General features: G+C 47.6%; 1 protein-coding gene across 5 annotated transcripts in view; it reads right to left on the reverse strand.

Moving 5' to 3' along the window:
• Antxrl (anthrax toxin receptor-like) overlaps positions 1-12,035 on the reverse strand; it is a 45,825-nt gene that overhangs the window by 11,079 nt on the left and 22,711 nt on the right. For all 5 annotated transcript variants that reach the window (XM_013506339.1, XM_013506340.1, XM_013506341.1 and 2 more), the window contains 4 exons: positions 11,609-11,707; positions 2,576-2,645; positions 1,950-2,046; positions 462-560 (listed from right to left, as the gene is read on the reverse strand). In XM_013506339.1, the coding sequence (XP_013361793.1) occupies positions 462-560; positions 1,950-2,046; positions 2,576-2,645; positions 11,609-11,707 (365 nt within the window). The remainder of the gene's footprint in view (positions 1-461; positions 561-1,949; positions 2,047-2,575; positions 2,646-11,608; positions 11,708-12,035) is intronic.

Genomic DNA, 12,035 nt, shown 5'->3' on the forward strand with positions numbered 1-12,035 from the left:
TGCTGATGCAGAGATAGCTCTGAGCGCCTGTGGAGGATGGCGGCTGCTCCATCCTCTCCTGTCCAGCCCAACACAGCAGTGCGCTCTGTGCTCAGTGACGAGGGGCGGTGTGGACAGTGTGGAGACGTGCAGGTTTCAATGGGTTTAATGGCACAGTGGTCCTAGGCTGCTCCTTCCTGGCCAGCATCACCCTGCATCTGGGCCATCGGTGCTTCACAGAGACTTCACAGAGGTTCCTGGGAATGCATCTTCCTGGGGACTGCAGATGTCCTGGTGAGCAATCTTGGGATGGCCTTTCTCCTGGGCAAGAGACTGGGGATAGCCTCACCTAGATCTAGGGTTGTGACCCTGGGTCACGGGATGACCTTGGAGCAGATGGAAGATGGCCCATGGTTGGATTCTAGGCTGTCACTTGTCCCTGGGACACCATGTGTACAGGGCCCGGAGCAGGAGACCCTCACCTTCCTCCTCCACAGCATCCAGCAACAGCACAGCAACAGTGGGATCAGCAAGAGGGCCGGCAGGAATTTCAGGTAGGGCTTGATTTTGGCTTGGAGTTGCTGTGGGAATGGATGAGGCCGATGGCACCAAGGCCCAGCACTGGGCATGGCTGGGGGCTTCTTCCTGAGTGCGCAACTGGTTTCCTGTCACCCACTGCTCCTTTGCAATCTGCTGACCTGAGGGACCCAGTGGGCAGGGACTGGGGCTGGTCTGCCCTGCTCAGGGCTCTGCGCTCAGCCAGAACAAGGAAGCCCAGCAGCCCCTGTCTGACCCCGGCCCTCACTGCTAACCTCGGATCCAGCACAGCAAGTCTTGAGGACACAGAAAGCTACAGGTGCCACATGGGGGAGGTTGGGACGCTGGGGACCCCAGGGTGAACAGGAGACTGGAGTTCCTCCAGGCCTCACTGCCCACCTCCTGGCTCTGCGTCCTGGGGCTCATCCAGCCTTCTCTGAGGCTCTGTGGGTCCCTTCACACAGGGGAGGGACCCCCCTGCTGCCTAAGCACTCAGGGGCTCAGAGGGCTTGGGGACTCCCAGCTCAGGCCCCCTGCACATGGGTGAAGGGACAGGGCTGTCCCTTGGTCATCACAGTGAAGGGACACTGGTTGCCTGCCCGGCCTCTTGGGTCAGAGGAAGCTGTAGAGGGGACTGGGCTGAGAGCACAGGCAGCAGGGAGGGCACAGTGGTGGCCATCGGCTGACAGGAACTAGATCTGCTTCTGCGCCCTCTCCTGGCTGTGCTGTCCTCACACAGGGTCACATGTGGACGCTGAGGTCAGCTGTTGCACTGTGTGGCTGTGCTGGATCAGCCAAAGCAAGTGCATGGGGCCGGTCACTCTGTGGTTCTCACAGCTGAGCCTGGACCTGGGTGGTAATGGTGAGTAGCCTTCTTCCTCCAGGCAGGTCCTCCCACCTGCTGCCCTGGCTGAGGGCCGGTGACAGCAGCTGAGAGAAGCCACTCCTGGGAGTAGCACCCTCCCTCCTGGGGAGTCTGACTGTGCTGAGTTGAGCAGGCCACATCTGGACAGTGTCCCCAAAGGCAGGAGGGAGGAAGGTTCTGTGGGTGACGGCAGGCAGAGGGGCTGCTGGGAGCTGTAGAAGGAGGAGGGCAGGGAGGGGGCAGAGGATGGTGCAGATGACAGGGTTTCAGGCAGAATCCTGAGTGGCTTTGGGTTCCTTTTGCATCTGGGGCACTGGTTTAGCAACACAGACTCCTACCCCAGCTAGTGGAACACCCAGATCTCTGTGTCTCTGTGCTGGGGCTGGGTGCCCTGGACCCCTGGATAGGCAGAAGCCTTCTTCACCTCTAGTGGCCTAGGGAGAACCCGGGAGAGGACCCGGTGTGTGTTCTGTCCTGCTCTTTGTGCTGCTGAGACACTCTGCCTCAACCTCCCCAGGTGGGTTTGTCTCCATTGCAGGGCTCTCCACAGCCTGGGGTGCAGCCCTACCCTGGTGGTGGTTTTCACGCAGTCGATGCTGGTGAGGTTGAATTTGTTCCCGATGAAGCTGGCGCCACTGTTCAGGCTGAGTTCAACAGAGAGCTCCCTGTGCACAGAGACAGGGTACATGGTGCCCAGCAGCCATGGTTGGTTCAGCCCAGGGCTGCCCTCTCGACAACCCCAGCATTTGGAGCTCCCAGAGGGAGGGCAGGTGGGTCCTGTGGTCTCCTTCAAGTCACTACAGCATCAGCCTCGGCAAGAAGTGCAGCTCAGGCAGTGAGCACCCTTACGGCAAGCGGTGTGATCCTGGACACAGCTGAGTGACCAGGGAGGTCTGCACGGCATCACTGTCCTCACTTCTATCGCTTGCTGTGTGGTCCTAGCGGGAAAGGTGACCGGGAAGAGAGGTGCCCGGTCCAGCCTCTCCTGCATCTGCCTGCAGCAGTGCCTGGGCCTCTGTGTGTCTCTGGGCACCCTGAGGGTCACCAACAAGGGCAGATGGGGAGGGTGCCTCAGCCCAGAGCAGGCAGACCTGTGCTGCCTGGCATGGGGCACCCACAGTCTGGACACAAGTCAGTGGCAAAGGGAGGCCACGCTGTCCCTGCCCCCTGGGACCCAGAACCAAGGGCACTTACTGTCCAGGCTCATCTAGCTTCGGTCCAGGACACGTTATGGAAGAGTCTTCCACACTGATGGCTTTTTCATCTGAAAAGAAGGGCACCCTGGCGTCTGTGCATGTCCTTCCCCTACATCCTCCGCTTGTCCTGGACCAGCAGAGCCAATGCTGGGCCCATGACCAGCACCTTCTGTCTACCTTCCTTTCCAGGAGCCCTGCTCAGCTCCTTTCCTTCTCAGGGAGAGGCGGTGAGGGCTTTGAGCTCCAGGGCCCAGGGTCAGGGACCAGGGGGACAGAGAGAGAAACACTGAACAACAGCAGCACAAAAGGCACATGCATGGTGCTGAGCCTCAACAGGCAGGGGACGGGACAGGGAGGCCGGAGGGCTGGATGCCAAACTGGGCACCTGTGCCACCTGTTATGGTTTGTGTCTGGGTGTCCCCCCAAAGCCTCATGTGGTCATGGGGAGGGCTTTTAGAGTTTGACTGATTATGGGTGTGATAGCTACACCTGCCCTGGGGCAGATAGTTTTGCATATGTAAGGGAGAAAGAGAGGCTGCTTGTTGCCATTCCCCTCTTTTGTGCTTGTTGCTTTTGCTGTATTGTGCTGCCATGAGCTGTAGCCCTCTGTCACGTGCCACTTTGGCTTGGAGCCAGCCATGTATGGACTGAAACCTCCACAAACTGTAAGCTAAATAAACCTTTCCTTCCTTAATTTTGGGCATTGGGTATTTTGTCTCAGCAATGAGAGAAAAGTAACCAAAACACCACCTTCAAAAGATGTGACGCTTTTTGGGAGACACTGAAATACTGGCACCGAAAGGGTGCTGGGCCTGGAACTGGATCGCACAAGCTCTGTGCTGCGGGGGTGGGAGCCCCAAGGGTGTGGGTGGGAATCCTGGCGGCAGGTGCCAGGAGCTTCCAGTTTCCATGCAAGTCTTGCTCCCTGCACGTGGGGCCAGGGCAGTTAAGTCAGCTCTTCCCGAACAGTGGGTATTTGAGCTGCGCCCAACCAGAGCAGCAGCAGCCAGGAGCAATGCGAGGGAGCAGGGTCTGGGCCGTGTGACTGGCCGGTGCCAAGGCCCTGGGGCAGGAACTGAGGGGCTTTTGAGGAGGACAGGGTGGGAACCCGGAGGTGGGAGCCAAGGTGAGGGCTGTGTCTTCCTCCCGGTGCAGCAGGTCTTTGGGAGTGCACAGATACTGGACATGTGGGGACATCAGTGTTGTGCGACTGGCTGGGGAGCTGGGTGTGGGCTGGGCTGAGAGGATCAAGGGTGTCGCTGGAATTTGACCATAGCGACCATCACTGAGTGGGGCAGCCCATGGATGGGATGAGGATGTTTGGTGATGTCTCTATTTCTATCCATTCCTTCTTTCCTTCCTTCCATTCTTCTACTATAGACAGCTAAGTTAGATGTAAATATTCTAGGCAATCAGATAAGGTTAGGCCTTCAAGGGAGTCAGTATAAAAGATGAGAACACATTGCAACTGTGGCTCGAGGCATGTCTGTTATAGGCCAGGCCTGAAAATAAAGACAGAATGACCAGCCCTACATACCTCCCCAGGGGATAAGATAATTGGTATCATCTGGCCCAATAAAGTCTAGATAGACTTCCTTCACCCTGATGGGTGACCAAGATCCCCTGATCCATCCCTTCCTAAAAAGACCTTTGTTCTTTCCACGTACACTTGCTATGCGACCTGCTTCCCCAGTAGATCAATATCACCTAAGCAGCTATACTTATAATCGTATTGGTGGATCACAGTTTTGACCTATGTTGTACTCATCTCATGATTTTATGGTATAAAACTTCCTTTGAAAAGTAGGCTCATGGTAACTCACTTTTGAGTCCCCTCTTTTCTCTCAGGAGCTGTCTCTCCCAATAAACTTTTTCCTACTCTTAACCTTAAAATTCATTCTTTGATTTTGGGGGCTACTTGGCATATCTGACATCTAGTAAGTTAGGAATTATATTATTTTCTCTATAATAGGAAACTGAAGGCCACATTGAGACAATTAGAAGGAGGCAAGAGTTTGTTTTTGTTTCGAAGACTCAATTGTGACTTGTTTAGGTAATCAGTAATTTTCTTCTGTGTCAGTTGCTTATGTTTTGTCTTTTTACACATTTGTTTTTGTTAAAATGTTGAAGCACTGAGGTCGAGAACATGGGAAGATTATGACCTTTCTTTGATGGTACATTTCACTTTTGCAGGTGAGATCTTGTATTCCTGTTTTACATATGCTGCATTTAGACTTATTAATTGCTGAATTTACTGGTGTTCTTTGCCTGACTTCTTTGACTTGTTTTGACTGTTGTGGTTCATTATGTTATTCTAGACAACAGCACTATGGAAAAATAATGTTAGAGCGTTCCCTAGTGGACTTTGACACTATCTAAAATGTGAATTTATAAAATGCTGCAAAATGGGTCTTTTTTTGAAGTATAGTTTATATTTAGAAGATATACATGCCCATTAATAAGTGATGGGATCCCAACTGCCAGGTAAAAGACCAGCAGCTGCTCTTAAGACTTGTAGGACAAGTCTCACTAGGACAGTCTGGCCTGATCCCCCCTCTGTACTCTAGAGGAGAACGTTGAGGCTGTTCTGCCTTAGTTTCCTTTCTGGCCTGATCATCCACTGTGAGGAGGCAATCTTAGCCTTTGAGATTCCCCACGGTCATCTTTGCAGGCTGAGAGTGTGGACTCAGGGGACACTGTCTCAATAATTCACTGTGAGCATGAGTACAAAAGACTGCCTTTCCTGATCTCATTTCTGATCTTTTCCCGTCACTTTGTGCTTTCCTTTTTTGGAGTCATATTTCTGCTAAAGTTTAGAGAGGCAGGAAACCTGAATAGTCTCAACCTTTCCCTCCTGTCCACCAACTAAGAACTTCTAAGTTGAGCCCATAGGAAATGAGCATTTGCTAATGCCAAAGACATGGAAATCATCTTAGACGAGGAGCACATATCCCATCTCTGGGTCACATGAGACATCAACATTTTGCCTGTCTAGGAGAACACACATAAAAGTGCTGTCCCTGGGGCTGGGGGTAGAGCTCAGTGGCACAGCAACTGCCTGGCAAGTTTGAGGTCCTGAGTTTGATTCCCAGTAACAACAATGACGACGACGACGACGACGTGTTGTCCCTGTTTTGTGTTCCTGGCAACAGTTTCCCAGTTATGAGAAACTGAACCTGATACCCATGGAAAGAACAGACATCTGAGTGAAACTAGGAATTGAGCCTGAGGTTCCCCTCATTTGCCCTCCAGACTAAGGGTGGAGCTTCCAAGCCAACATTAATTGAAGCCTCTACTGGGCTCCAATAGAAAGAGCTATTTCCTAAGCACAATGTTTAAGGGACCAAAACACATTCACACTCTAAGGGTGAGGTTTCCAAGGCAACCTTAAGCAAAGCCTCATCACTGTTACTGAGCCTGAGATTGCCCTCACTTGCCCTCCAGACTCTAAGGGTGCAGCTTCCAAGCCAACCTTAATTGAAACCTCTACAGGGCTCCATCTATCCCTAGCTGATTTTGCTCAAGCTCCTCAAGGACAATATCCTTTACAGGAAGTGAGTAGAAAATTTGGACCTACCCATATCCTTTTCTCTCAGTGACCTCAGACCAATCAAAAAGATCTGAGAAAGTTTTCGGATGACTCTGATTAGTACAATGAGGTCTTTAGGCGACTTACTCAGACCTATGAACTACACTGGAAAGATGTAATGCTACTCTTAAATCAAACGTTATCTTCTAGTGAGAGACAAGCAGCATTATAAGCTGCTATTACATTCGGAGTTGAATGTCATATTGTTAACTTTAAAATGCCAGAAGACAGGCAGCTAGGTGAACAGCTGGTTACTACTAGAGCCCAAGCAGTTCCTGTACAAGATCCCTACTGGCCTACTGACAAGACAGGAGACTAGAACAGAAAACACCTTCAGATACGTATTCTTAAAGGTTTAAGAAGGACAAAAAAATAAGCCCTTCAGTTATTTTAAATTGTCAACTATTTATCAAGAGAAAGATGTGAACCCCTCTGCCTTCTTAGATCATTTACAAGAGGCATTGATGAAACATACATCCTTAGCTCCTGATTTGGTAAAAGGGCAGATTATTCTTAAAGACAAGCTTACTACCCAGTCAGCTTCAGATACTTTTTAAAAAGCCACAAATGATGTCTTTTGCTCCAGACAGCTCATTTGATATTTTAGTGAAAATTGCCTCCCCAGTATTTTATAATCAAGACAAGGAGGAGGCCAAGGGGGAAAAACAAAGAGACCAAGAAAAAGTAGTTGCCTTGGTTGCAGCCTTAAAAGAATTAGACTCTAAGTTTGATTTTCAGGGCTCCAAGAAGAGCTCCCTGACTAAACTCACCTGCTACTGCTGCAGAAACTGAGCCACCTTAGGACAGACTAAAACTGTCATGACAAGAGGCCCCCTGAGCCATGCCCTGATTACAAAGGTGACTACTAGAAGTCAGACTGCCCCACTGAGATGGAGGTCACAGGGATCAGATCATTTTACCAGCTGGTCTAGCTAGATTAAAGGGCCCTAGGGGCACTCGTTGACGTTTTCCTCTCACCAGGCTGTCATCTCCATGGTGGAGCCCTGAGTAATCATGACTATAGAGGAAAAAAACCCCAGCCTATTGCTGGACACTGAAATGTGTCTCTTGGTCCTTCTTTTCGACTCTGGCCTTCCTTCCAGCTGTTATATTTCAATAAAAATGTCACTAGAGGAAGGTAACTCACTATTTTTCACAACCCTTAGACTGTAACTGGGGTGGCTCTCTCTTCTCCCATTCCTTCTTGATTATGCCTAAAAACCCAGTTCACTTCTTGGGGAGAGTATCTTATTTTGTTTAAATACTGTAATATACCAAATCATGTCAGGTACACTGCCTACCTCTTGTAGAGACAAAAATAAATCCTAAAGTATAGACAATGAAAGGTAAAATAAAAAGATCATAGGAGCTACTCTGATACAAATACATCTCAAAATCCCCTCATTTTTCCTCACCAGAGACAATTTCCTCTAAGGCCTAAAGTTAGAAAAGGACTATTGCCCATAATCAACAACTTAAGGGCACAAGGTTTGTTTACACCTTGTAGCAGCCCATGCAACGCTCCAATCTTGAGATTTCAAAAACCCCAATGGAGAGAGGGGATTGGTACAGGACTTTAGATTGGTATATGAGGCAGTAGTGCCAATCCACCTGGTGGTACACAACCAGGACTTTTCTCAGATTCTGGAAGATGCTGATTGTTTTTCAGTGTTATGTTTTAAAAATGCCTTCTTTTATATTTCTTTTCATATAGATTCCCAGTTTCTTTTTGGTTTTAAAAATTCTTACCACCAGGCCTCTTGATGGATTTAGACTGTGCTTCCTCAAGGTTTCAGAGACAGTCCTCATCTTTCTAAGCAAGTTCTTTCCCATAACTTGGTATGTTTAAATTTTCCTAAGTCACAGCCCTGTAGTATATATGTAGATGATAAATTGTTATGTGCCCCCCTCAGAAGAGCCCTCTAGCCAAGGTACTTGTGCCCTGCTAAATTTTCTAGCCTACAGAAGTTTAAATTCTCTAGGTCTAAGGCACAACTTTGCAGCCTTGAGGTAAAATACTTATCATATCTAAGGGAACTCAAAGACTGGGGTAAAAGAAAATTCAGCTAATACTTTCCTTCCCACAGCTCAAGACCCTAAAATAGCTAAAGAGATTCCTAAAAATTACAGGCTTTTGCTATCTTTAGAAAGTAGGGTATGGTGAGATCACACAACCCCTCTATCAGGTTAAAAAAGCCCAAAAGACAAATACTCATGTTTTAACCTGAGGACCTAATTCCCAAATTGCATTCCAGAAGCTTAAATAGGTACTTCTACATGCCATAGCACTGAGTCTACTCAGGTGGCACCGTTTCAACCTATATATTAATGAAAGGCTGAGCATGGCTTTGGGAGTGCTTATGGAGGGTCTAGGACCTGTCAACAGCCTGTAGAGTATCTGAGTCATAAATTAGACATTGTAATAAAGACATGGCCTGTGTGCCTTAGAGCTGTGCCTGCCATAGCTTTCCTGGTACAGGAGGCAACCAAGCTAACTTTAGACAAGAATCTCACTACATATATATTTCACAATGTGGCAAGATTTCTTTCTTCCAAAGAAAACCTATGGCTATCAGACAACTGACTTCTTATACACTGTACCTGGTTCTACTTCTAGAAAGACTAACCATCCAAATAAAAACATGGTGCAGACCCTTAGACCCTGCTACCTTTATACCAAAAAAAAAATCAAGTCTAAAATACATGACCACAAACAGGTAATTCTCCATACATGTGTAGCCAAAAAAACTTGTTAACAACACTTCTTACTGACCTTGATTTGACCCTCTTCTGTGATGAGAGTTCCTTCATAAAAATGGGACAAATAAGACAGTGTATGATGAGATGATTATATGTGGTTAACTCCAACTATAGGACAACTTAATAGAAAGGTCCCCTTATGTTGGAAACAAAAAACCACTCCTCTTCTCAGTAGCCCAACTTTACTAAATACTTGAGATGGACAACACCCATGAGCAGTGTGTGTACACCATAACATCACAGGTAAAAGCCTGGTTTACAACAGACTGGTTTGATAACCCTAGAATTAGATTAAAAAGACCCAATGGTACCCATTGGCCCTGTAGAACCAATTTGTGGCCCTGTTTACCCCCTGGATAGTTATAGAGATGCGTGCTGAGATTTGTGTGGTTACAAGACAAGAGTGTCAAAAATATCGACAAATCTACAAATTTATCCCATCTCTGACATCAATAGGCTAAGAGTGTTTTCCACTGGTATGATCATTTAGATTCTATCTTTATCTCTTTCCTAGGATTAGAGGATGTCATACAACACATCCAGGCCTTGACTAACTATACTCAATGGGCCTTAAATGACACCTCGACTGGTCTCTCTCTCTCTCCTAAATAAAAAAATAAAATTAATGAGATAAGCTGTCCTTCAAAATTAGACATCCTAACAGCAATACAAGGGGATACTTGTGCACTTGTAGAAGCTAAATGTTATGTGTAAATTCCTGACCCTTCTACTAATATCTCAATAGTTGTTCAAGAAATTAAACAGCAGGTAAATTCCATGTCAGATTCTAAAATTTCCTGGACCTTCTCCTTACCTTCTTTGTGAGAGGCTATTACTAGCTCTTTCTAATAAAAATGTTTGTTGATTATATTCACAATAGTCTTGTTGATCTTATTATTTGGACCATGCATACTTAACTGTTTTTTTGGCCTTGTCTCCTCCAGACTTAAAGCTATACACCTACCCAAGATGAGAACACCTGGTGTCCATCAAGGGCATTTAGACAGACCCTTTAGAAAATATCTCTAACTGCCAATCACAACCAAGTACCCCTTTAGCCAGAAGTAGCCAAAATGATCATCACCCCTTGCCCCATCATGACAGTTAGGGGTACCTCTTCAGAGGGGGAGATATTATAGACAACTAAGTTATGTAAAAATACAGGCAGGCAGACAGTGCTAGGCTCTCAAGAGAGTCAGTAAAAAAGATGAGAACATATTACAAATGGGGCTGGAGGCACATCTGTTAGTGGTCCAGCCTGTAAGATAAAGATAAAGACAGAATGACCAGGCCTACAGGCTTCTCCAAGGGATAAAATAATTGGTATTGAAAAGGGAAAAACTGTACCAGGAAAATTGTTCTTTATAAAAAAAGTTTGTTCTTTTGAAACTGCTAGCTCTGTAACTGCTTCTGTAATTACCTTTTTGACCTCTCTAACCACAAGAGCCTACCTGAACATACAGGATATCTATTGTACCAACCTTCAAAATCATAAATTTAGTCGTGTAACTGATGATCTTACCCTGCTAGCTAATCAGAAGAACTGCCAGGCTGTTCTGTCTCGCCTTTGTACCTCCTGGTTATGCATCACCTAAAAGCCCTAGACCATCAGAGATTTGGGCCTGATATTATGGTAAAGATCCTAATCAGTGCCTGTTGACACACAATAAATCTGCTTCCAAATCCTGGGTGTCTTTCAGTGTTTCTGTTTGTTGTAGCAGTATTACTGGTCCAATAAAGTCTAGATAGACATTGGTCACCCCGATGGGTGACCAAGACCCCTTGATCCTGATGCAAACCTTCCTAAAAAGATCTTTATTCTTTCCATGGACACTTGCTATGCGACCTGATTGCCTTGTAGATCAATATTACCTAAGCAGCTATACTTATAATCTTATTGGTCGATTATAGTTTTGGTCCATGTTGTACCCACCTCATGATTTTGCTGTATAAAACTTCCTTTGAAAAGTGGGCTCATTGACAACTCACTTTCAAGTTCCTACCTTTCTTTCAGGAGCTGTCTCTCCCAATAAATTTTTTCCTGCTTTTAACCTCTGTTGTTCCTTAAAATTCCTTCTTTGATTTAGGGAACACAAACTTGGTATATGTGACATCTAGCAGGTGAGGAGGTATATTATTTTTTCTATATACCTGCCTTCCTTCCATCCTCCCTTCTTCCCTCTCTTGGTCTGTCCCTCCCTCTCTTCCATATACCAGTGGAAACCTCCCAGTCCTGAACCTGAATTCTGCTCACACTGAGCCATGTTCCCACTGCCTGAGATGCCCACTCTCTGCCTGTGGTCTGAAGCTTCCCAGGTCCTTTGTGTGCCCTCTCCAAGCTGGAGTGGGTGGTTTCCCAGCAGACTCCCTCTGCACTTGGTCAAGCTCAGAGCTCAGGGCTGTTGTGCTATCCCTGCAGCGGACTCCTGCCTGAGCTCCCAGTTCTCAGCAAAGACTGTAGAGGACTGGGTGGGACCAATGCTACATGAGGACAGCCCAGGCCTGCACCAGCCTGCTCTGGGGAGCTGGGGTTTACCAATTCCTACTTTCCAGATGATGAAGTGTCCCCTAACCACACACCATCCTCTGGGAATGCTCAGCCTCAGCTGGAGCCTTTGTGGGCTGAGGGGAAGGATATCTTGAGGGAAATGTGTTACCTAGAGACAATAAGGTGCTACTTACCGTAGATGTTGGTGGCACTGAACTTGAATCTGCAAATAACCTGGTCTGAGCCTTTTGCATTTTGAAAACCTTGTCCAGTGAAGACCACCATGTAGGGCTCTGAAAGGACACATTCAAATGGGGAGTGAGGGAGTAGGGTGCTGTGTTCACAGCCATCACCCCAGGGGGACTCCCAGGGCGCCAAGAGGCAGCAGCTGTGTCTGAATATCTGTGTGTCTCCCAGACCAGAAGGACCAGCCATACATACCTGGGAGCCTTCCCCTCAGCATCCCTGACCACAGACCATGACAGACACCTACCTTCCTGGGGCCACCTCAGCTGGGGCCTCCTACCCTGAATTCCCATGGTTCCCACTGGAGACTCCAGGAGCAGGGCCAGAATGGGGATATAGGAGGTCCCTGTCCTGCGTAGGAGGGTTCCTCAGAGG

This window comes from Chinchilla lanigera, unplaced genomic scaffold (assembly GCF_000276665.1).
Source record: "Chinchilla lanigera isolate Chin_1 unplaced genomic scaffold, ChiLan1.0 scaffold00109, whole genome shotgun sequence".
Taxonomy (NCBI): domain Eukaryota; kingdom Metazoa; phylum Chordata; class Mammalia; order Rodentia; family Chinchillidae; genus Chinchilla; species Chinchilla lanigera.